At 39.0% G+C, this 26,746-nt stretch overlaps 1 protein-coding gene across 2 annotated transcripts in view; it reads right to left on the bottom strand.

Annotated features, from left to right (window-relative positions):
- Window positions 1-384: 384 nt before the first annotated feature.
- ANO5 (anoctamin 5) overlaps window positions 385-26,746 on the bottom strand; it is a 63,975-nt gene continuing 37,613 nt past the window's right edge. For both annotated transcript variants that reach the window (XM_066551556.1, XM_066551557.1), the window contains 15 exons: window positions 26,420-26,533; window positions 23,867-23,982; window positions 22,378-22,512; window positions 20,773-20,878; window positions 20,623-20,683; window positions 17,395-17,546; window positions 14,151-14,225; window positions 12,634-12,856; window positions 10,165-10,334; window positions 9,487-9,584; window positions 8,919-9,049; window positions 7,122-7,327; window positions 6,081-6,262; window positions 4,957-5,062; window positions 385-4,103 (listed from right to left, as the gene is read on the bottom strand). In XM_066551556.1, coding sequence (XP_066407653.1) covers window positions 3,882-4,103; window positions 4,957-5,062; window positions 6,081-6,262; window positions 7,122-7,327; window positions 8,919-9,049; window positions 9,487-9,584; window positions 10,165-10,334; window positions 12,634-12,856; window positions 14,151-14,225; window positions 17,395-17,546; window positions 20,623-20,683; window positions 20,773-20,878; window positions 22,378-22,512; window positions 23,867-23,982; window positions 26,420-26,533 — 2,097 coding nt within the window. In that variant the 3' untranslated portion in view covers window positions 385-3,881. The remainder of the gene's footprint in view (window positions 4,104-4,956; window positions 5,063-6,080; window positions 6,263-7,121; window positions 7,328-8,918; window positions 9,050-9,486; window positions 9,585-10,164; window positions 10,335-12,633; window positions 12,857-14,150; window positions 14,226-17,394; window positions 17,547-20,622; window positions 20,684-20,772; window positions 20,879-22,377; window positions 22,513-23,866; window positions 23,983-26,419; window positions 26,534-26,746) is intronic.

Genomic DNA, 26,746 nt, shown 5'->3' with positions numbered 1-26,746 from the left:
TTTTAGGAAAGATTAAAATACGTACTGCAAGATTGCCCAGTGCCTTGGGAAAGCTTCAGCCCTGCCATCTTTGCTAGGATATGTACTAAAGCTATTTAAAGTGCATGCATGTGAACCACTTGTGCTGTGTGTGGAAACTGCATGTGTGACTGAGAACTTGAGAAGGCACCTCAGGTCCTGGCATTGCAGGAATAAAAACTGTATCCAGATAAGGCAGGGAAAAGCAGCCTGGATGCAAATGGATCTGTATGAACACAACAGACATTGTGAGTTGCAGAAATCTGTAGGAATAGTCTCTTCCAGGAGGTGCTCCAGGAACCTCACTTCTAGTACTTCGGCTCCTCTCTCAGTTCTTGGAATTTTCACACACAAGGTGACAGCACATTAAAAATGAACACAGCTTTATTTGCTAGATTTAGATCTTATTAAATGTGCATATTAAATGTTAGCAGAATGTTTAAAAAATTTATTCTGACATTAGTGTATCATATATATCAGCAACATACATAGCAGACAAAACCACCACTCAGATTACACAACAGTACAAGTCAAACAAGTGGTACATGTAGAATAGTCAGAAACTCCATCTATTTTCACTCCATTCTCTTGCCTCAAACTGACAGCACTACATAAAAAAGTAAAAGCACAGTAAAAAAATTTTGAGAAAAAATACAATAGTGTCTCATAGTAGCACTCTTCTTTTGCAGTCCTTTGCTTAGAACATACCACGCTAAACCTTCCCAAGGTAAACAACCCAAATTGTAATTGCAAAAAAAAAAAATCCCTGATTGTATTACACCTGAAAGGTCAGTTTTGTTTTGTGTAACTAATTCTAATGGCAATGTGTTGTTGCTTAAATTACAGTAATGGCAACACAAAACTGCATTCACTTTGGTTAAAGGACACTTTTAGATACTGAATCACATCAAAATAAATTATTCTGACAGTAAGAATCAGCACATCTCCAAACTGACCAAACCTTCCTTACTTTTCTCGCTTTTTAAGAACACCTCAGGAAACTTATGTGAACCATTATAAACCCAACCATACTGATACCTTGACTCAAAATACTGCTTAACGGCAAGTAAAAGGCAAACTATTATGTAAAAAGGTGTCAAGACTAATTTTTTATGTGATATTAGCTTTTAGTATGACAACAGATTCTCTTTTCAACAGTTTTTGTATACTAAGAAGTAATGCTACAAAGTGCAATGACTTGTTTTTAAGATACATATTTCTTTCTAAATAAGCTGATCCCAGGCTTTTTTCCACTTTCTATTGCATGATACAAGATATACAAAACATCTGTCCTCCATTAAATAGCAAGTGATCTTAAAAAATAAGATGTACAAAGTAGGAGTCAAAAAATCAATTCAAATTCAGGGTCTGCTTATCAATGCTGTATCCCAAACACATGTATTTCCTTGTTTTCCTCCCTCTTGCTCTTAAATAACATTATTTATTCACAACACACCTATTTTAAGGGTAGTATATTAAGACACTTTATTACTTGAATAAACTAATCTTCCATAAGCAGAAATAGTGCATCTAATGCTGAATTTCCAAATCTGTTTTCAGCTTCAGCCAGGTTGTACATTTTGCACAGAAATATCCTTTTGCATCTCATCACCTTTCTGTTTGAAGCATCTGTCTGCACTGCAAACAGTAACAACTCCACAACATCTAAATTAAGCAGTCTAATTAACAGTATATGTGCAAGATGCAGCACAGTGCTTTCACTGTGCAGATTGTGGTGTTTGATATGTGATCACGACTGATGGCTGATACTCCTCTTTGGCTTGCACATTAAGCAGCAGAGCTAATTTATTTACACATGCATTCCTCCAACAGATCCATCACTTCAAATATAGATGAATATTCAAGAACATGATCAGTTCATCATGAACACAAATTGCCAACATGCTTGATTGACCAAGCAACCTTAGAGGATGAAGGTGAGTAACTTACAGTAACGAGAAATGTACATCGGCATCAACTCCTGACTGGCAGCCAAACTGTGATGTGTGCTCGAGGTAGGCACTTAATCCTTCTGCTAACAACAACAGCTCCACTCAGGACGTGGATTTAAAACCCTTACAACATTAAGGTTACTCACCAAGTACTCCAAGACACAGGCGAGGTTTGCTAAAACCAAATACCCTAAGTTGTGGTAGCAGTAAACAGTACATCACTCACTGATATGGAATACAAATCTCAATTTTTATCTGTATACTTGCAAGGAAGTATAACTTTCAAAGTGCAAATAGAGCAAAATTTTCTAATCTTGTCTACCTTGTGTATTCAGCATGAGAGAACTCAACAGTCTGGTGTTACAAGAGTCTGCAGTCCAGGCATGAACTGCTCTCCAACAGTCCACATGGCACTGAACAGAGGTGTGCCAAGGCAGGCATGGTTTCCTAACACTGAACAGCTCTGTCTGCAGGTTCACTGTATGCTAATGCCTGCAAGCACATTTTGGAAATAGGCACTGCCCTGCAGAGATCATTTTCACACCTCTTGCCAAATGCAAAGAAACAAGGCACTGAGCATGGAAGCGTTGATATGTTTTAAATATACAGCAAAATCACAAAAATGCCTACCTGCTTCAAACTAGAAAATGAGGGCACATTCTTAAACAGCTGGAAGCTACTTTGCACAATAGTTATTACATATTTATAAACTCAGTAACTTTGTAGAAAAGCCTCCTAACAAAAAAGAAAAGAAAAAAATCCTTCCCAAATATTCAAAGGCAGAAAAAAAAACCTCCAACAGAACAACTCCCAAGCCTTAGGATACTATGTATAAGGAAAATAACAGCATAAACATACATTATTTGGCATGCTTAAAATCTTTTGGATAAAAATCCAAGACCAAACCATTCAGCTAAACCGGCTGGAATGGTGGTCCAGCTCCCAATCCACTGCCATGGAGTGCAGGCACACTCCATAGTGTGCATTGAGGACAGACAAACAGCTTTAGCTCTTTGCTGGCATTCATTGAGAATCCAAACAAAGAAATAAATAAACAAGCAGCTTTGGCCAAAAAAAAAAAAAAAAGTCAAACATAATCTTCCAATGACAGTTTTTGAGAATGAGAAATTAAATAACTGTTATTCTCCAAATCGTACACATATTTTCAAAACCCACTGCAATTAGGTGATTCCACAATATCTGCATTTAGAGAGTAAACTCTTCCATAAATTGTATATTTAGGAAAATAAATTATGGCTTTTTTTCCCTTCACTTTTTTTTTATTCCCTTCACTATTGTATTAACTGGATTTAGTTCCTATAAATAATTCCAAGTGGAATTAAGCCAATCTATCTTTAAAAATCAATTCCTTCTATAAAATGTATAGAAGTTCAAACAAATGCTTCATAAGACATACTGAATATAAAAAAAAGCCCCAAACCTTAATCCTTGTATCAGGAGTGTTCTATTTAAATTACCACATAATAAAAATAATAATTTTCAGCATTTTCCACAGCAGTGGTCCTCTGTGGTATCCTTTTCAGCCAGCTGGGATACAGCCTGGAATGCTGCAACTAGCAACAGGGAGAGGGCTTGGTGGTAAATGACTTGAACATGTTCTGTGAGCCCTTTGAGGTTAACAGTCCCTATACCAGGAGTTCAAATTCTAGAATTACAGGATTACATTTACTATTCAGAGTCATGGGTAAATAAAAACCAGTGCTGAAATCATACAGTTCAGTAGATTTCCTAAACTTTGAAAGCTCAGTAGAACTTTTAAAGAAAACTTGAAAATCTTTGGACTGAAAGAGAAGAGTTGAACTCTCCTACAGCTTTCAACATGATGCATACTGAGCAAACCACAGATAAAAAAGCTAGAACAAGCTAAATGCCAAAACACCTGGGTTTTGGTTACATTGCTCTGGACAGCTCCATTCTCCCTTCCGTAGCGATGAACTCTTTTTCTGTGGCTCGTTTGTCACCTTGGCACAGTCTCTCCTTCAGTTTTTCAAGTTCATACTCATGTAGGATTTTTTGTGTTAAATACTTTTCACGTTTTATTTTGGCTTTCACGTCTGCAGGAACATCAGGGATCATCCATGCTACAAAGAATTTGACGATGAATACAACGTGCTAAAAAAAACAAACAAAGCACTCATTAGCACTCATTACCAAAAGAAGCACCTCTTGTTTAATCTGACCAAATAGGTCACTTCTTGCTCACAATAAAATACAATTCATTTGGCTGTCCTGGAGAAATACACACCAAATTAATGTGTATCTAAGATGTGCACAAAGATTAAAACCCATCTTCTTACGCAGAAATTTTAATTCCAAACCATTAATGACTTAGCAAACCCAAAAGGAAAGTGTCAGGGCCTGAATCTCAACCATCACTCTTTAACTCCTCTGTGTGGTTTGTTAGAAAGTTCACACAGCTGTGCTGATAACACTTAGCTGTTGAGAGCTGATGAAACACAGCAGGAAAAGTGATGAGATTAGCACTTGAACTTACTCCCTTTTCCCTTCGTAACTTGCAAAGCAGTGGTTTAACACTGATGTGCCAGTTATCCAAACTATTAATTTAGCTGTTTTTAACCAATATACATCATTGCAAAATGCTGTCTGGATTTTGAACACAGTCATCTCACATACAGCTCCTTAATGAAAGCAAGAGGAGTGGAAGTGCTAGATTTGGAGGCTTTAATCTCTTACACTGACAAAAGAGACCTTTTTCATTTTTCTGATTATTTTGATCAACATTTGCAGTCTCCTCAGCTATTTTCACTTTTCCTACTCTGAGGTCAGCTCACTGAAGTTAAAAGGCTCAGTAACAGTAATCTTTTAGGCCATGAGTACTTGGTATTATCTAGGGAACAAATCATTTTATGCTCCCAGCAATTCTATTTTCTGTGACATTAGTAACTATCTAGACAAATCACAAAGTACCAATATATATCAGAAGGAAATTTTGTAGGGAACCTACCTCCATGATAATTATAAAGGCCAGTTTTGCAGCAAGAATGTGCCAGAACTGCATAGTGTGTAAGTACTTCTTCTCATGGTCTGGAGGATATCGATAGTCTCTGTACCTGTAGGAATGACAGACATGCAAAGGTGAAGTGTCACATTCAGCCTGGGACAGATTACAAGCTTAGTGACACTTACAAGCAAGTACAGCTGTCACTAAAGGAACCTTTTCTTGTTTTAAATGGTCTGTTTCCTTTTGCAGAAAAAGGTTGCCTCTCAATTTGTTTCTCCCTTGTGTTTGCTTAAACACCCTCACAGCACCAGAGCAGGGATGAGGATGTGTGATGTGAAATTCGGTCCACAGGTTACTTGTTTTTCAGGCAATGCTCAAATAATACAGGACAGGGTGATGGGATGGATCACAGGGTAATGGACACTGGATAAATGTGACACACATGAGCAGATTATGGCCTGGGCAGATGCAGGGCTTCACGAAAGGACATGTTTTACACCACCAAACAAATGTAGCTGTTTCCAAAAGTGCTGGGGTGGTTTTGTTTGTTTGCTTTGAGGTTTTTTCATCCAATCAATACTTTTATTTTACCATTTCCAAAGTTCTTTTGCAATTATTCTAGAATCTCCAGTGCTAGCAAGAAAGGACTACTTTTTAAATGAAAGAAGGATAGGTCTGATTTTGGCCCGATCAAGCAAAATAAGGACTGATTTTAAATACCATATGCCATTTTCAGCTTTGGGATCTAAGCATCTCCTTTATTCTGCTTTCTTGTCCACTTATTCAGCCTAAATATCTCTGAACATATAGGCTGAAGTTTGCAACTTTAGGGACATAAATCTCCTTCCTCACTCAAAAATCAATAGTGTAATTAAAGTAAACAAAAAATCCAATGAAGAAAAAGCAAAATGCAAGTTAGCAATGAGACTTTTAGTGGTGATTTTTTTTTAGTTGATTTTTTTTTTTTACTAGCTTGATCTCTTACCACCTCAACCATTACTTTATCAATAGTCTAAATATTACTTCTCACACTTTAGAATGATGAGACTGACATAATTTATTTTCTAATGGAACACGTAGATCTTAATTGATTTTTTATGCTGTATTCTACACAAAGTGACACCAACCTGCATATGACAAAGTTTTCTGGATTCTCTTTAGGTTCATTTCTCACAGGAAAATCTGAGATTAGAAACACTGACAAGCTGTTGTTTATGTATCCAGACATTGGTGAGTCTTCATTTTCAGAATAAGCATAGTAGTAAACTAAACGAGGAATCATATCTGATGTGAACGCAACAATGAAAGCCTGAAAAGAAATTGGAAAAAGAAATAAGGAAAGTGGCACACAAAATTTGGGAGCAGATTTATAAAGATGTTGAGGCTCTGTGACCCTGGCATTACGCAGAATCTTTTAAGAAAGGGTGAGAAGCAGGACTGGGGCACTTCACCTTGGTAAAAGATGCTGACTGCAGCCTCAGCACGTTTTTCCTGGAAGTTTGAGATACTCAAGGTGCTGAGGTATTGTGCTACTATGGCAGTATGTGCAAGTGGGTTTGTTGCCTGAGACACACTAAAAAGAGGCATCTCTTGTGCTCAGTAGGCTGCTTTACAGCATGTTTCCAATGAAATACTGGCATACCATTTAGTTACCAGTTTATAAAAAATCCTTGGAGCCACTGGTCCCACAGGGGTATCCAGAAGCAGAGCAGAATTCCCACAGAACAGGCCTCACAGCAACAAGGACAAAAATGCATCTGAGCCACAGGATTCATCCACCTTTCCTGTCCCCTACAGTTCCCTCTGGGCAATCAGTGTGCTTCATCAGACTAAGCCTCATACTGGCCCATGCCATTCCAAAAGGCTGGAAAACACAGACAACTGAATGAAAGGTTATGGCAAATAAAATTTGGATGGGGAGCTGCACACTGCCAATATATGGACGAGCCAAACCACTGAAATGGTTTGATGGTGTCTTTGTAGGTTAACATGATACAGTGTTGATGAAGGAGAAAAAGCATCAGCTGGTTTTTAATTCTTCACATTTTGAGTACATGGAAGAATCAGTGTTGATGCAGCACAGCCCAGTGGTTTTGGTTCTCCAGCTTGAGATTTCCCAGCTAACACATCACATACCTAAGTAAGTAAATAAGTATTAACAAACTTACATTGGTGACAACAGACAGGATGGCCATCCCATTGAGGATTTCCTGCCACACTCCTATGCTATGTGCTTTTGCAGCCACAGGTCTTCTGTACTGAGTGGTCAATTTCCAGGAGTCTACACGAATCTCCAGGATATTATTCATCAGAGCAAGAAGGGGAGCCAGGGGAAAGGATGCCACAAAGAGAGTAATGAATCCAAACTGAATGACTACAAGAGAGAAAAACAATGTGTCAAAATCTGCCCTTCCAGAAGTATCCTCAGAGTGATGGGGCTCTACCACTAGCAGACAAATGGCAAACTCCTGCCAAGCTGCACGAGTCATCTTCAGCCCTGGCCTGAGCCCCAGTGACAATCAGCCCCAGACCCAAGACTTGTCCAGTCCCTTCAGGTGCCATTCAGCAGCACCCATAGAAATGAGCATTTGGATCCTGTGAAACGATGCTGCCAGCAGTGCTGGATACCAATCCTTTCAGGGTGCTGCAGTTCTCATATGAATGGTGTATAACTGTAGGGGAATTAGGATGTATTCATCCATCAAATTTCTCAATTGCTATCAGGCCAGTTTTGTTCTCTTGCAGTTTGTACCATCTTGTTCTTCTTTTACTTATCAACTACACACCTCACAACCTTATCTCCACCTATTGTTACTGATTTAATCAAACCATCCATAACAATTCTATGTGCAACAGTTCCATTGCGGAGTGTTGACATTAGTTTAAGAATTGTGAATAGAATTTACAAATGATCCTTGTAGTTACCAAAATTAAGTATCTCAGTACAGAATGTGATAATCTTCACTACACAGCCAATACTGCCACTTTGTTTCAAATAAAGGAAATAGAACATTTTTTTCTGGTGTAGGTAGTATATAAAATAAATTCCCATACACCAGTCATTCACTCTTCCATGATTTCAGTGGTAAGTTCTTCACCTCAGATAAGCAACAAAATTCCTGCTAGCTTAGCAGCCCTTGGACAGTGCTGGAGCATAGTTCTGATTCTGGAAGAGCAAGGACATGGCTGGCAACAGTGTATTCTGAGCGTATTGGTTTCACAAGACCACAGCCCTGTATCAAATTAAAGTGATACTAACACTAAGCATCTCTAGAACACTTCAAACTATTTCTGCAGAAATAAAACAATACGAAGGTTCATTTTCCAACAAAATGTATCCTTGTAATAACTGAATATTAACTTCTTTAAAGTATCCTTTAGATTTAGCTTGGCTTCAGTTTTGGTGTCAGTTTCTCAGTGCTGTAAACTGCTGTTAGAAGCTGACATGCTCAGGTCACCTTTGCAAACCCATATTCCCTTGTCCACACTCCCTCTACTGGTCTAACAGACTGAAGGGAAGCATTGAGCAGTGCAAGACTAAAGCTGAAGGGATTCTCCTCTAGCCAGTTCATAGATCTCATGTCTGCAGCACTCATCCTTTACAGCACATTTGGCACTCATCCCATACTTAAAATTTCCACTGACATCAGCTAAGAATATGCTTGGAATGAGAAAAGAACACAGAGGCAGCTGGCTCCACTGAGAATAATGTTCCCCATTCAAATGAGGAAAACAAAAAGTCTTTGCAGTGTTTCTGTGAAATTCCCAGCAGTTCAAGATGCAAAGACAGCTTTTTTTTTTTAAATTGGGCTGACCTATTTAATGATTCCCAGCAGTTAATCGTCCTGTTATGCAGATGAAAGCAGTGGCATCAACCCACAACAATTAATCGAGAAAATGTTCTTTTGGAAGTGTCAGTACAAGGTGTCCTGTCCTCAATTCCAAATGTGTAATTTTAAACTTACCCATTTCTAAATATTCATAGAACAGGCCTAAGGCTCCAAATGTCTGCAGATCATGGTCTTGCTCCCAGCGACTGTATAAATTTTCAGGATTGTTTCTGGCTTTCCGACGACCCCACCAGTTACAAATCCAGCTGTATGTGCAGAAAAATGTTAAAAATGAGAGAAGCAGATCAGATTGGCTTGCTTGGTTAGAGCACAGTGCTAGTAACACCAAGCTTGTTGGTTTAGTCCCTGTACAGGCCATTCAATTAAGAGCTAGACTTGATCCCTGTGGGTCCCTTCCAACTCAGAATGTTCTCTGAGGTCAGAATCACAGAATGACTGGTTTGGAAGAGACCTTCAAGATCATCCAGTCCAACCCAGCCCCAAGAGCTCAACTAAACCCTGGCACCCAGTGCCACATCCAGGCTTTGTAAATACACTCAGGGATAGTGACTCCACCACCTCCCTGGGCAGCCATTCCAGAACTTGATCACCCTTTCTGTAAAAAACTTTTTCCTGATATCCAGTTTGCCTTGGTGCAGCGGAAGGCTATGAGATGGGCACCTCTGTGCCAGAGAGAACTTACGGAACAATGGCCTCTTGGATGTTTCCCCAGATCTGTTTGCCAGCCATGACTATGGTGAGCTGTGTCGTCAGTTCTATCAAGCAGCCTGCAGGATCACACTGGAGGAGACAAACTGAGTGTCAATGGACATGGATAATGGGTATTATCACCCAGATAAACTATATTTTACTACTGTATAAATGCAAGAAAGGAGGTCTTAAAACTTGTAAGGACAATACTTAATTTCCACATGGGCTGCCAGCTAAGCCACTCTCGCAGGAAGGGCTTTAAGTGTTTCAAGTGTGAGACAAAACACACACCAAAACATAGCAACCATATGTAATTCAGAGATGCTTCAGCAGGATCTGTGTGCAGCACACACCCCTCAGGCAAGGTGAATCTTTTGCACTCAATGAGCTCTCAGCACCAGATTTTTCTTTTTAAGACCCATGGTGAGACCCACTGGTATTTCAGGAGAACTGGGACCAAGAAAAGCTTTGTGATTTTTCACTCTTGTGGCTGACAGATTTTCACTGCTGGTGTTGCCCTGGCTAGCAACAGCAGGAAGAGTCAGCTGAGGAAGCATCAGCTTTAGGATAGCCAGCTGAGGTGCAGCTCAGTTCAGACCAAGCCTGCAGCTGGAAATTTACAACTGTGCAGACTGAAGGGAACAATTCACCTCAATTAAGAAAATCTTACCTCTTCATTTCTCCAGCGATTAAACATGTATGTGTAGGCACCTGGGTAACCAACAAACTTCCCTTTGAAGAAGGCCACATAGAAGCAGGATGAATAGTAGTTGACAAACTGGAACAAAAACATTTTCATAGTGAGCCTGTTCTCATACTCCATATGAGTTCTGGGGATCTCTGTGAAACCAAAAAACAATAATTTTATGTTCCTTTATTCTCTTTAAAAGGATACAGATTCACAAATATTCATCATGCACAGTGATCTTAAAGGAAAAAAAAATAAGAAAAGAGGAACACCTACAAATACTTCAGCAGATGGAGTTCCTGCTTTCAGACACCCCACCCTTACTTTACAATGCAACGTTTGATGCAGGTAGGCAAAGGAACTTCGTATTTAAAACCTCTATAAAATTTAATTTCCCCTTCTTTGTCCTGTCCATTAGCACTTGTCCATCCCCAAATGTTACACTATTTTAGGAGATCTGAGATGAATCTCAAACAGTAACTAGAAAGATCTTCTGTAGTATGAAGATTTCACTGTTGGCAACACATGATTATTTTTTTTCTTTGTGGTAGAGAAGCATGCTACAGTATTTCTTCCTCAACCTACTGTATGTGCATATCATTAAAATCAGCAGAAGCTGCATGGCCCATGTGCCTCTGAAAGACAAGGCTCATAAAGGGCAGAAGAATAGGGGCATCTTGGAGCTCCTGTAAATCACCAAACCTTTGCTTAGGGTCTTGCTGCCTTTTGCTGCTCACTATCACATTTATATTTTTGAAGGCAGCAGGAAGCCCTAAGCATATTATTGTCAAATGTCCTGTTAAATGATAACATATAACCAATTCAAGTTGGGAAGCAGCATAAGAAAATACACCACATCAAGTTCTTCTCAACTGGTGAGGACCTGGCAGATGTGTTGAACTCATCTGCCTTATTGTAAAGTTGTTTCATATAACTGAGTAAACTGTTTCCAAGCTTGGTGTAAGTTTGCATGCCAGAAGAACTACTGGGAACCTGACATCAGAGTGTAGGACAGAGGAGGCAGCTCTCAGGTCAGGCAGTCTGCCTAGCTTGCTGGTCCCTAAAATATTTCTATTTTCAGTGAGTTGTTAAAATATTGATGTGAGGCACACAACGTTCAGAGCACCAGAGGCAGGTTATACCTGCTTGTCTGAACACCAAATCTGGCCTAAGCATTTCAAAGAGTGAATAAAGTGTGGGCAGACACTTCTGACAGCCCAGGGCACCCGAGGGGGGCAGCAGTCCTCCCCACACCACTGAACTGTTATGCTCCCCCTGTAACCCACAGATGAGGTAGTGCTGCCACTTGAGAAATTATTCATCCACACTTGCAAATCAGCAAAATAACACTGCTGAGCCTTCACGCTTACAATTTTTGCTCCTCAAGAAAGATTTAAAAAATTATGATTTTGTGTTTGTTTCTGTGCTTGTTAGGGGCAATTTTAGTTACTACTTTCTCTGTTTCAGTTTGGTCTGATTTGGCCAAGAGAGATAAGCAATACAGATCACAGAGATGTTCCACGGTAAATGAAAATAAACCAAATGCAACATCCCATTAAGATTCTGCAAGGAACATCTTTCAACTCTTGACCCGACTTGCAAGATCTCACAAAAAAAAGATCACCCAACTGTTCTTATGACAAGTGCACAAACTGCAAGCACCAATATTTTCAGCTCCCCTCCCCAAACCAAATATATTCTACAATTATCTCTTTCTATTAAACACCTTCAGGGACTTCTATCTCTAAATCATTAAGAACAAATAAAATGAAATCATTAAAAAAAAAAAGTCTAAGAAGGGCTCTCAGGAATGATATTTCCAGCATGCAAGCAGAAATCAAACATAAAATACACTACAAAAGTAGGCACTCTTTCTGGGCCTCCAGCTCTGCAGTGGGGGTACTGCTATCAATAGCTACTGCCACAATAACACATCTTGGGCACAGCTCCTCATCCTGCTTAACCTCTGCCTTCCATCTTTGTAACTCCAAATCTGTACAGCCAGAGCTAAAGGAAACAACATGGAAAATGCCCATCTTTTCCCCCCGACTAAGAGTCATGCTTATTTAGTCTTTTTTTCTTGTAAAGATAGCTGTGATTTATTTTTTCAAATATATTTGCAGGATTTCTACTTGATATATTGTTAGTTTAAGATAGCCTGATCCTGCTTTGGTGATTCAAGATGATTTTTAACTATGTTCAGGTCTGTGACTGTCTCTGTAAACTAGCTCTAATATAAACAAGCCCAATTTGAGGAGAAACTAGGTTATGAGAGCTACTGAAATGCAGGGAAAATGTTCAGTACGGCCATGGACACTCCTGAGTCATTGCTGCAATGGGAGCTATAGAGCTCCCACTGTGCCTGAGCTGAGAACAACAGCATGGAACACCTTGATGGTGTGAATTTTCAACGATTCCTTCCGAGCTTTGCCCTCAAGTCCCCCTGCTTACCCATATCAGTAATCCAGATGGCTATTCTCTCATAGAAGAAGTTGAGGATCATGATGATGACAAAATTGAGGCAGGAGGCAGTGACGGAGGTTGCCAGCTGAGGGGTCAGCACGCCGCTGATGGGCTGCAGGGTCTGGGTGTTCTCCATGAGGCTGGCGAAGGCAGCGTACACCGCCAGGCGATACACGATCACAGCTATCATGCTGGCTATGATCAGGGACACCTGCACAAAGGAGGGACAGCTGAAATACACCTGCAGCCTCGTAGAGCTCTACGCTGTAGTGTACATGCTATATGCATGCAGCTTTAAAAACAACATGTAAACCATTGTGCTTCATGTTTTTTAAATTTTATTCTTTGTGGGTATGAGTTCAGCAGCACTGAAATGCAAAATACGCAGGCAAAAATACTTTGTTATATGATGTACATTAAAATCAACAAAATTATTTTGTTAACATAAGAAAAGCCAACAGGTTAATACCAGTATCTGAGAAAGTGCAGAAAAATATAGACAGGAGATGGAAAGGACGAGTTAGATTAAACTGTCAGCTCTGAAAGTCACTCTGAAAGTCACTCTGCATTCATTGTTGTGAATTCTTTTTTTGCTTTGCCCTACCACAATTTTTTGGTATGTCTGTTAACATCAAATAAGTCACAGAAAAAGTTATCCCCATGCTAAAATGTCCAATCAAATTACTAACTAATTCTTGGGTTTTTGTGGTTGAAATGGCTCCCGAGGTGCTAGAAAGTCTCTTTTTTCCCAGCCCTGTGACTGAAGAAGAAGTTGAGATTCATTGGTTCTGCTTTTCAAGGTTGTTTATTTTCCCTTATCTGTTACATTCTTTCTCTGACCTGCTGAGATCTGTCCAGCAGGTTTGGGCTGTGGCACAGCAGGTTGGGGTGGTATTGGCTTTTTATACTACAAACTACATGTACCTTATTTACAATAATTTTCCAATATCCATCACCTCTGTTAGACAGTCTGTCTCTACTCTAAACCAATCCAGAAGTGTCACCATCACAGCAGAAGATGGAGGACAAGAAGAAGGACAGGACATGCCCAGATTCTTCCATCTTGCCTCTTGAACCCCCATTCTAAAAACCCCAAAATTCTACTTTTCCACCCTGTGACAAATTCACTATCATTCTACTCAAACTCCTGTGGCTTGTAACTCCTCACACAAAGTTGGGAATTGTTTCCATGGGCTAAAATCAAAGGCACAGGTGTTTGTGACTCCCTGCCAAGGTCTCTGAGCCCCCTGCCAGGGTCTGGAGTCCTCCAGGGCAGCCAGAGCAATGTCGTGGGTCCTGACAATTAATGACAGATTTCCAGTGCCCTTTTAAAAAAAAAAATTATCAGAATTGAAGTGCACTTCAAATGACAGCATGAAATCTGCAGAACAGTAATAAAAACATGTGTTATCATCATGATTAAAACTAATTTGTGTTAATGTGATGATTAGTAATGAACAGCATCTCTGACACATGTCAAAATGATGACTCAAAAAGGTGCTCACCCAGAACAACACTGTGGCTCCTGAGATGCAGAATCGCACAGCCTGGCTAGTTAAAGGCAAATAAGGCTCCATCTCCTGAAACAGTCAAGTACAGCACAGTTCATGTTATTCCCACATCTCACTCTAACATCAAGCATCATCTCACACAGAGCTCTCACCAGCTGTGTGAGAAGTGCTCACATCCAAGGGAAACCATCCAGATCCCCACCCCTCTCAGATGGCAGACAGAACATAATTTCGAGTGTGCTGTGGGTGGGGTGAGTGGGGCAGGGCAAAAAGATCCGGACAGAAGCGGGCATCAAACTGCTACAAGACAGTACCTGGAAAGAATGGTTAAACTTTTGCCAAATCAATCAATAGCTAAAGAAAAAAGCCCAACTTCCTGAGATAAGCAGGCCACAACTACTACTGTAGTGCTAGGTTAGCTGTCAAACAGCTCTGAGTCCACAATGGGACTCCAGTTTTATAAATTCTTCATGCCGAGATCCCTTCAAACTTGTTATTTGGATGTACCAGTCAGACAGTGCTTTTCTCCACTCCTTCAATTTTATTTGTTTTTTCAGTTGAAGTAATGGCTATGAATGTAGCTGCCAAGCTCTGCTGCAGCACCAGGCAACTGGGTCACGCCAGCATTCCCAGACAACACATGAACAATTTTCAATGCTCACGTAGCTTGTACAATCAATTCTAGCTCCTAAATACCAGAGTACATGTTCTATGAAAGAATCTTCTCTAAGAACTAATGCCAGTGGAAGAAGATATAGTGAAAAATAACCTAGATTTGATAAATCTGTGGGACAAGGCACTGTAGAATGCTTAGACTCCTCTTGAGCAAAGTGGCATTGAGTACTACAGAAACTGCGATCCCAAATGTAATATAGGCAGTAATGCGCAATGACAGAGACTAAGTTTGAATCAAATGCTTCATTGTTTATGTAGATTACAATTCTATTGTAATCAGCAAACCCAGATTTTAGCTATGATCTAGTTAGACAGTTTAGCAGCATGAACAAGTGTGTTAATGACAGCCTCAAGATCAGCAATTTTGGTTTCAGTGCACTTAAAACTTTGAATCACGAATAATGATGAAATAATTTTCTGAGTGAAGCAAAACCAGCTGTGGGACACAAAGTCACTGTCCTGTACCCACATAACCTTATTGGTTCCTGCAGAACTAACTTATTTGAAAGCACTGGCCTTTCATGTGTTCACTACAGGACATGCTCTAACAGAAGGAAATTACTATTACCTGTACAGTATTAATTAACATAATTAACTGGGTACTGATAAGAATCACTGATAAATCCTGCTGCAAAAAAGCCTCTGAAAAACCACTGAGACAGTAAATTGAAATGTCATAATATAAAGGCTTGTACAGTCACTGAATTTTTATGGCAATTGTTAATGCATACTTAGAAAGTACAGAGGAGAGCAGTATCTCACACTGAGATAAAAGGAACGTATTACAGTTCACAATAAAGTTCACAAACCCCTATCTCACCTAAGGGATTTGGATCAATTTAGAGGGAGAACAGTCTTCTCCCTCAGGACAGTGTACAAGCCTTTGGCTGTGCTCTGGTACAGCTGATTCACCTCATCAGGTTACAGGTTTTGGTCCATGCTGTACACAACCAGTGCTCACCAGCCAGCCTGTCCTTGCATGACCACCCTCTCTTGCAGGGCACAAGGAAGGGCCAGCACCTGCCTGCAGGACAGAGCTCCCCCTGCTCTCCCTCAGCTGCAGCACAACCACCACAGTCTGGCAGGCTTTGGGGCAGGGTTTGGGCCCTGTGCCGCCATGGAAGGGTGTCACTGTCGAATTTTCTGAAAAATCCCTTCGCCAGGATTTCTTCTCCTGGGAAGCTGAGAAGCCTCAGAGAAAAATGAAAACAATAATTATCTGATTGCTTCTCCTGTGTTTTGCTGCTTTGGAATGTGGTTTGGACATTGTTTACCAACTGGCCATTGTTTGATTGGTTTCACATGAATTGTTGTGACTTAATGACCAATCACAGTCCAGTTGTGTCAGGGCTCTAGAAAGAGTCACGAGTTTTTCATTATTATCTTTTAGCCTTTTGTCTGTATCTTTTCTCTATTCTTTAGTATAGTTTAGTATAACATTCTTTTATATAACACAGTATTATAAAATAGATAACTAAATAAATAATTAAATTAACTTTCTAAAAACATTTCATAAATTAACTTTCTAAGAACCTGGAGTCAGATTCATTCATTCTTTCCAATGATGGGTGGACCCAGAAGCTACCACAGAAGGGTGGGGGGGTTGCCTGATGATACACAGGGATGTAAACCAGCAAATAATACATGACTGGCAGGCATGTGTTTTCAGTTAGTAGAGCTAACTAATGAAAATTTATTTACCTGAACCTGTTTTCCTGAACATGCAGAAAGTAAGGCTTCAGCAGAGCATTAAACATAGTGCACTGTTATCAAAGAGCTCTGTGCAAGGTACACAGCACTAGTTACAACAGCAGAATTAATGCTGTGTATGTGGAGGGGGAAAAACTCTCTCTCATGAGAAATAAGATTAGTATATGTATTTCCTAATGATTAAGGAAACGAGCCCTGAAAGACAAGGCTATTGCTTTAGAACAGACTCTTCCCACATTCTGGCTAAGCTTCTATTTTTTTTCTGAAGATTGTGTTATCTAAGTATACTTAGGACTAGCAACAATAAGCTATTTATATGCAATTCCGTGAAAGGGAAAAGATGACTTAAAAATACATCAAATGGGTGTGGTAGATATTGTGTTGGAATGCAACCAGCTGATCATGAAATTTGTCAAATAACTCCTACCCAAAATAAATTTAAATGAAAACAATTAACATCTAATAATTATATAGACTGTTTAACAGAGTTAAGTAGGGTCACTAATTGTATCTCAATTACATTCAAGAGAAAGGACTTTGGCCACCTTCATCCCTCTGGTGTTCCCCAAACAAAGTGGTTGTGTATCAGAAGCTACACCACAGCTAGACCAACTTATCACTTTAGATCACAGTGACTGCTTCTTCATATGTTGTATAGGGATAAAAGAATGAATGGTTTTAAAGGCATGAAAGTTTCAGAGACCGGGACCCTGAATTGTGAAAGATGCAGTAAAAAGACATAAAAGCTATAAACTTTGCCCTGATTTTCCTGATTTAATATATCAATTTCCATGTTACAAAAGTTTCAGCATACAACCAGATTTGCACACACGTCAACACAGCATGTTCATACCTGAGTTACAGGATTTTTCTTCTTTTGGGTACATTTTGCCTCATACTCAGGCCTCAGCTGGAGCTGTTGCTGTTCCTCTTCAAAATCAACCAAATCCCATTCATATTTCAGTCTTGCTTGCCGCCTCTTCCAGAACTCCAAGAAAAGTGTAACTGCAATTTGCAAATGTTAGAATAGAGTCAAGGAAGAAGTGAACAAGTTCATGAACCAAGTTAAACATCTGCACTGGCTTCTCTTCTGTGGTTTATCATTACAGTGTGACTCACTTATTTTTACTGACTACCAACTATATTTCACAGATAAGACCACAATATGGATCCAGTGATTTATCAGCTAATTGAATTCCAGAAGGGGATGACAAGGAAGATGTCAAGACAAAATGTGAGTATTTCCATGATTATGGTGACCATGTTCAATTAACTACTCTGTGTATGCAAAAAGCAACATGGAATTAAGAAAAGAACCTGATAATTCAACTAATTACCGTGTATAAACCTGTAACACATAAATATTACAACAAATAAGCAGAACAGCTTTCAAGTAATATGGTCAAACACTTCTGTTGCTTTTTTGAGGCGTACTTGATATCATGGTGTCCTAGAGTGACTTTATGATACTGAATTGTATCCCCATTTGTCTGTTTAGCCCAGTGTGGAATTCACATTCTCTGGAAAAATCCCAGGATTTATCTCCTAGGAAGCTGAGAAGCCTCAGAGAAAAAGGAAAACAATAATTATCTGCTTTGCTTCTCCTGTGTTTTGCTCCTGTGGAATGTGTTTGGAGATTGTTTGCCACAGGTGATTGTTCCATTGGTTTCTGCTGTGAGTTGTTTTCACTCTTTGGCCAATCAGGGCCAAGCTGTGTCAGGACTCTGGAAAGAGTCACGAGTTTCCATTATTATCTTTTTAGCCTTCTGTAAGTATCCTTTCTGTATTCTTTAGTATAGTTTAGTTTAGTATTCTTTAATATAATATAGTATTATAAAATAATAAATTATCATTCTGAGAACATGGAGTCAGATTCATCATTCCTTCCTGACACGAGACTCCCAGCAAATATAATAGCCCAGAAATAAGTTTTGTGCCTTTAAAGCTAAATCTGAGAGCAAAGGAGGGCAGAAGGAAATGGGGTGGAATTTTTTCACAGCTGTATTCAAAAACCAGAGCTAAGAGCTTCAGCTCTCTGTGTCTCACAGACCATGCTGTCTGCAGCAAGGACAGGGAGCAGGAGAAAGCTCTCCTTGGCTTTTAGTTGGTGTTTTTAGCTAGCTGAGGCAAAAAAGTTCCCCAGACTGTGGCTTTTTTTTCCTTGGAACTTTTTCAACCTGCTCTGGACTGAAAACCCAGAAAAACACCTGGAGCTCATGGCTGTGGCCCACTGGGGCCTGGGATGCAGCATTTGCAGCACAGGAGGGACTGGTAAGAGACAGAGTGAGCTGAGCCACAGCCCCTGAAAAGGACTGTCCGAATTTGCCACTTCTTCAGAACAATGAGAGCTTCCATTGTTTAATATTATTCAATTTTTATGCTTGTGAATATTTTGTTTGTTAAATAGTTTTTTTCCAATTTTCTCAAAGGAGATTTATGTCTCCTGAACTGGTGGGAGGAGGGGCCACTTGAATTTGCTTTCTAGAGGGACCCCTTTGGAGGTTTTCTCCGAAATTTGCTCTAAACCAGGACACAGTCATTTTAAAGACAGTGAATGTCTGATGATTTTTATACAATCAAGAGTTGGGCTGGCCTAAGAATTTTTTAAGACATTAGAGGGAATTGATTTAATTCATAAACAGCTATAAAATTTATAATATTATTTAACATCCTTAGAGCCCTTAATAAATTACTTTAAAATGTAAACATTTTGTAATCTGATTGTTCTTATCTGAACTAGGGAAGTTTTATGGCTTAGACAAACACAGGAAACCTTATCTTCTGTAGTTCTTAACTCTTTGGCTGGTACTTCCTGAATGACTAATCCATGTCACGCAAATGCTAGTTCTTAAAAGCCAAGAAAAGTTTAGTAAAACAGCCATACAACAAAAACCTTATTAGATTTTAAATAATAATTCTATATGAAAGAAGTAAGTGATTAGATCCTCTGATAAAAAATACACAGGTTTTCTATTAGCACACAAGAATCTTTGTGAGTTAATGAAATATCTATGTACAAGTTGAACATTTAATGATGACATTTCATACAAACAGCATGAAACAAGAGAATTGTATTTAAGGAAATAAGAAGCAGTAACTATGCTATCCAGAATTTATGAACCTTCATAGAGTTGAAGAAAAGAATATGTATTCAACACAATGTTCCTAAAAGTCTGAAAAGGTATCATTGGTGTGAAACTATGATTATAGATGTTGTGGTGTTGTGGGTCCCAGGACAAGGTGAGAGATGAGAACTGACTCCAAGTTCTCGGAAGGCTGATTTATTATATTATGATATATTATATTAAAAGAAATTATATACTAAATTATATTAAAGAAAGAGAACGGAGACATCAGAAGGCTTGAAAAGAATGATAATAACCTGTGACAGACTCAGAGAGTCTGACACAGCTGGCTGTAATTGGCCATTAATTAAAAACTATTCACTTGCTGGGTAAACAATTCTCCAAATCACATTCCAGAGGAGCAAAACATGGAGAAGCTGAGGCTTCTCAGGAGAGGAGAAGAAATCCTGGCGATAGGATTTTTCAGAAAATATCATAGTGACATATAGAGGCCAGAAATCCACCTGTTTCTATGTCATCAAAACACACTACAGTGCATGAGGTTCACTGGAGTGGATCCCTATGAATTTCCTCATCCCAAAAGTACAGCTAATGCAGCAGCAGTGATTGAGCACCATCCATCCATGAAAGGGCACAGAACTCCCCACTCCCCCACTGGGACACTGATGATGTGAAGGGCTGAGCAGAGAGGACTCTTATATTGGCTGCATAAGGTTGGAGCCCTCCAAGAGTTACTAAGGAAAGAATCAAATATTAGCAGTTAAAAGTACACAATGCTTACGTTATTCTTATGGTATCCTAGATGCCTACTTGGGTTTTTTTAAGTCTTAATTTCTCCGTAACTTTAAGTTATTTTCACTCATTCATCACTTCAGCATCTGAGGCAGGATACTAAGGTGAAGCCATTATTCCCCTTCTTCCCACTTTCAGTGTCCCTCAACAGCTTGGCCAAGATCTCCTTATTGCTTGACATAAAACTCATCAAATGTACTCACCCCATATACCCATGAAAATGGCAAAAAAAAGAGTTGCCACGTTGTCAAACAAATGGGAATACTGCAAGAGAAGAGCCAGGAACAGGTCAGTACCAAGAGAGTTTTCAGGATGAACAAAAAGGAGCAGTGGCTGCAGAGCCAGACACAGACCTGGGAGGACTCGCAGGTGGTGTTCAGTCTCCAGTATTCACAGTCTCGGTCACAAAGTGGGCACATGATGATCTCTCCTCCAATTGCAGGGTCACAGATTTCTTTGCTAAGCAGGAAAACATTGTAAAATATCTGTTTCCACAGCATCTTAAAAGTTGTTATATGAAATTTATTTAAAAAATTAATAGGAGCTTCATTTGTTCAAAGCTCAACGTTTGCAGCTTCACAGCAAAGATGCCACATCTTGTCACAGTCACTGGTATTGACCAGTGGCTGGTCAGGGAAACCCAAGAATGAAGCAGCTGCTACAAGGAGTAGAATTAATAAACTCCCTTGATAAGGGCTTTTTGGCTCTACTAGTAATGAATCAGGAGTCTGTCAGGAGCTGTACTGTAAATGCACTGCTTTCAGGCAAGATATAAACCATGTTATTTCTCATCAGGTTAGCAATGACATCAAAACACCTTTTCTAAAAGCAGAGAGACCACTTCAGCTTTGATATCTGCAGAAAAATTTGCTACTTCAATTTAATGACAGTGGGTAAAATTTAGAATTCTATGATAGTCCTTTGGTATCCAGAGAAATCTCAATATGTATAACACTATTCCCAGATGAATTCTTAACCTAGCTAAAATACAAGTCTCAAAATTACATTATTGTGGAAGGGGCTAACAGCGGGCCTGTTAGCTAAAGGAGTGAGAAGAAGCTGAGAAGTAGAAGAAACTGATAAGGAGCTCTCTCCAAGGCTGTAGCCAAGGAGACCGAGGGAAGAAAGATAGAAGAACTTTGCAGCTGGATGAAACATTTTTAGAAAGTTAATTAAGTCACTATAACTTCTCACCAATAGTATTATGTTGATTTATTGTGGCCAATAGTAAAGATAGAAGAAGCATAAACAATTGTAAAGTGTATAAAAATCAGCCATGTTCAATAATAAAGTGTTGCCAACTGAGACTGCTTGTGGTCTCTGCTTTATGTTGTGACCGCCTCGACAGCGACACATTATTCAACAGAATAGATGAGAATTTTAACTTATTAGTCATCTTTCATAGTTAAAATGCAAAATTTTATAGAATTATACAGAAAACAGTAAGCAATGAGTAAGCAACCCCCAATCCCTGAAAACAATAAATCTTTGGACTTCTGATAAAAGAAATTCTATGCTTACTTAAAAAAACCCACCAAATTATGGCCTGTAAGATACTGGATGCCTCTTTGATGAGAGAACACTGCTGATCTGTTTTACTCATGCTTTTGGTTAGTACAAACAATGCCCTATACCAAAAGGTCAGACTGCTCTGCGAGACAGATTGAATAGACAAGATCCAAGGGGTACCCTCAGGACTTCATATATTTCAGCTTCTCTAATGCAGAAAACTATGGCAAACAAAGTATTGTTTTTCACCTACAAGCTGAGTCTTACTAATTGATAGTCACAAGTTCTCCATTAGTGGTCCACCACCTTTACAGTCAATAAAGACAGCTGAAGAACAAATTTGTCTGCTCTGACAAGCTTTAAAAGCTTGTTACCTGTTGAGTAACAACAAGAATAAATTTTTCACATTGCTTAGCTTTTGCCCAGGAGATTTTCAATGTTATACTTACCTGCTCATATTTTCATCCATTGTAAACAAGCCATAAAGAAAACAGATTAAGCCAACAACTGCTGCAAGGAATAACATCTCCGTGTAAAATCCTAGCCAGGCAAAATAGATTCCAATCTTCTCACCATAGTACTTTCTGAATACAAAAAAAATAAAAAAGCAATTAACAGGAACACAAAGCAAAATTTAAAACTGTAGTAGAGCAAACTGGCCAGAGTAAAAGTGAAATACTTGGCAAAATTCACTTTTAACAGCAGAGTAAATGCCTTGAGGTACTGTGGAAAATGAGGGCTGAAACTGGCCATGAGAAGTTACTCAAGCTGTAAGAACCAGGTGAATAATCAGGACATATGGCTTCTTTTGTCCCTTTTTTCCTCCTGGCAGAAACTAACATTAAAATCACCCTTTTCTCTTTTCTTCAGAATAGTGTAGGTGAAGATTTACTTTCTGATTTTTCCAAGGAGTTACACAAATGAAACAGCACAACAGTTCTGACCATACGGTTAAAGCAAAGAGGCAATCCACAGAAATACAACCACTTGCAGTACAAACAACCTGTGACCTGTGAACAAAGCAGCATTCTGTTGTATCACATCAGCTGAATCAAAGAGATCTTAAGTCAGTTTAAATTTGGGGTTAGAACTAAGAATCAAGCTTCCAAACTGATTTTATCAGTATTTTTTCAAGTCTGTGTTGAAATTTCAACATTTCAAATAAACCTTTAACATTTTTTTTTGCAGAGATTGATTAAAAAATCTGAGGTATTCTATGTATGTGTTTCTTTAACAGCTGAATTATCTGTAATATACCTAACACCAGGAGGACTGGCTAGATGGAAAGAGGCTTGATTTGAGATAAAGCATTTTGCCCCTTCTTAGTAGAAAGCTCTGTCATGTCCTCCCAGGACACAGTGCCCAATTAATATCCATTGGATCTTAAAAGAGGCAAAGACTTCCTGATGTCTTCAGTTTTAGCTTTTATATTTTTCAGATTCCGTGCTGCTTTAGTGTGTGGCTCTGAGCTTCATATTAAGCAATGGTAAGTGCTCTTCACAGAGTAGGTAGATAATCAAGCCTTTTCTAGCTTGGGACAAAGGACAAATGATACAAGTTTCAGGCCCAAGGGCATAAACAACATGGAATGAAGAGTGAAAACCAGAAGAATGGGATGTTTTAACCTAAAGCTATAACTGGACAATTAACTCCAATATGCAAATGGACCAGAACTTTTAAAAGTGTGAGACCTGGTGAGCGGTCGTGCACTTTGTGACCACGTTGGTTCCTCTTGGGTGTAACCCTGACTGGGCTCTTGTGCTGCCCAAGGTGGATCCATGAAGGCTTTTTAATAAACAGCTACTTTAAGTCTGTGTAGCCTCTGTCCTAGGTCAGCCTTCTCAAGGCATCACTGCTAGCAGGATCAAGCTAGAGATGAATACACACTGAATGGCAGTGAAAAGCAAGGGCACACAACCAGCCCAGGCAGCATCTCACCTGATAAGGACCAAAGGCTGCTCCTTGTAGAAGCGCAGGAAGCGGGCCCACTCCATGTAGAGCGTGTACCTCTCGCTGTCACAGTTGGGGTCGCTGGCCTTCTTCCAGTACTGGCACTGCGAGCAAAGCAGGGCAAGAGCAAAACACCTCATTGTCACTTTTGTGCCAAGAATAACACAGGAACAGGCAGGAGGCAGGATTGTACAAGGAGCAAAGAAGCTTTATTCAAGAGAACCTCGTAGTTTTTATAGAGTGACATGATAGATTCTATTTGATTGGCTAATGTGAAAAATGTGTACTTTATGACTGGCTTTTTGCATATATTAAAATGAATATTATATGTGTTATGTTAGAAAGTTATGCTGTATTAATTTTCTTAAGTAGTGTGTTAAATATAGTTTTAGATGATAACATAAGGTTAAAATAGAAACTATGCTATGTAAGATACTTTTAGCAGCCACAGGACACCTGAATCTTTCAGAGGAAAAGAATTTATTGCTCCATTATCAGAAGAAATGAACTTCAACCCGCCTCGCTTGGGAAGGACGATGCCGGTCAGGATTGAGAGGAAGAAGCTGACACTGCCCAGACAGAATCCTGTGTTTGAATGGAATTTATGCATCATGTATGAGGTGTATGGATATGCAACAGGTTATTGTTTTGAAGGATTAATCCTCTGTTAATGTGTGTCCTTTTTCAGGATTATTTTTTCCAGAAAGAGGTTCCTGGACTGTCCGTAACTCTTGTTCTTATTGTCTCATATTGTCCTAACTCAAATTGTCCAAAATTTTTATTACTCTAATTATATTGCTATTTTTATAACCATTTTGTTACTATTAAACATTTAAAATTTCAAAAACAAGTGATTGGCGTTTTTCACAGCTAACTAACAAAAACACCTTCCTCATACACCATCATTGAGAAGAACAGAAAGACAAAGCAGAAAAACACCACCTGCACTTAACAAGTTATCACATCCTTACAACTCCCTGAAAATTCTCCCAAGCCCTCTTGCCATTTCTCTCTCCCATTCCATGGCATCCACACCTCATCGACAGGCCCAAACACTACATTGAATGAGACAAACAGCAATGATGATGCACCCCTCTTCAGACTGTGCTGTTGGTCATTATCAGGTATCTTAACTGTCAAATACCATGAAAATTTTGGAACTTCATCACTTTCCTAGAAATTAAACAGTGTAAAATAGCCACAGTTTTTGACAGCTTTTTCAATTTTATTTTGTGCCACAGAGCTCCACTTCTGTGGCACAAATGGCTTCTCCACTTTGTCAGTTATTTACTTCGTGATCTTGGTTTTCCTTTTTTCTGAATGTCTCTCAATCACAAAGAAAAGCATGAAAATTGGTTTCTAAATTGGAAGCAACCAACAGAACTTTAGGCAACATAAATTTTGCATTTTGAAAATATTCTGAAAGATTAAATAATTATTTTTAGACAAAGATTTTTGAGTTTGTCTCACAAGTTTTAGAATTTTTTTCATAAGATTTCTTAGCACTTAAAGTTGGTTGTAGTTGTATAGAAGAGATTCTTGCTTTTTACTGTCAGCAGTTTTGGTAATCCCAATAGTATAAAGTGCCTCCCAGCCTAGACTAACATTCTAGATCCTAATCAGCCAAACTTTCCTCCTGAAAACCTAAGGAATGTCCATTCACTCAATTATTTTTTTCCTAAGGAAAATAAAATATTTTCAAATATTTTCAAATATAAATCTATATACAGTATTTTAAAATGTCTTATGGTGGAATTCAGATTAAGTTCACTAAAGCATAGTGACATCTGAAATAACCTTTAAAAACACAGAGAATTTAAGCAAAAAATTAAACACAACATTTAGGGGGAAAAAATTAATGCAAAAAACCCCATGTAAAACACTGTAACCCATCTCTCTCTTGTTTTCTCCATGGAATTTCAGGACTAAATGTCACACATGTCATATTAAAAACTGACCTTACAGCAAAACTAAGCATAGTATTTATTATCCTTACCACATTTCCAGTATTCCAGTATTTGTACCCAAAGGTCACTGGGAGATGGACAAGTCACCACCCCACACTAAACGGGCAGGGTTCAGGCAACTCCTCTGACTTCAGTCCCAAAATGGTATGACCCCAAGAGTTTTCCTCTAACTACAGGTAGTGTGCACTAGTGTGTAACTACAGTATGTCTGTGTGCACACCCTATGCACACACACTGCTGAATGTGGAAATTCTTTCCTTGTTATAATCTAAGGTACTACTGTGTGGTCTGTGCCACCAGCATTACAGGAATATGATGGAGTAAGTCTTTAAAGAAATGAGTGACTGACACATATTCTAAAAACTCATCTGTAGGAAGAAACATTTCAGCACATAAAAGCCAAATAGAAGGGCTGACAGCTATGTCTTGTGTGTTATAAAACAGCATCAATTACTGGGACAAATTGAAAGGTTTGAGTATATTTTCATATCTCCTAGAACAGCAAATGTCACCGTAGGTAAAAGAGTGCAAACACTGGGAAATGCTCAAGGGAGCAGAAAGCTGAAATACTTACATCATGAAGAGGATATGCAGCTGTGTAGGTGCCATTGTTCAGCAGTCTCTTAATCCCAAATTTTTTCTTCCCTTCTTCTGTTCCGTATGGGCAACGTGTAAGAATATAATTAACCTGAGATTCAAGAATGACAGTTTCAGACCTTTCCTATTCTAAGGCCATTAAATAGAAACCTGTAATAGATATGCACTGTGTATAATCTGCAGGAACAACATCCAAAAGCAAAAGGTATTTCTTCAGAAGGCCTTATCTCCTATAAGAATACTGGGGGCATAGTTGCCTTGTAGACATCCAGAAGATCAGTTCCAAGAATTATTCTATATTTCT

Source organism: Molothrus aeneus, chromosome 6, assembly GCF_037042795.1.
Source record: "Molothrus aeneus isolate 106 chromosome 6, BPBGC_Maene_1.0, whole genome shotgun sequence".
Taxonomy (NCBI): Eukaryota; Metazoa; Chordata; class Aves; order Passeriformes; family Icteridae; genus Molothrus; species Molothrus aeneus.
The sequence above is the reverse complement of the archived record's forward strand: the minus strand, read 5'-3'. Positions and strand labels throughout refer to the sequence as shown.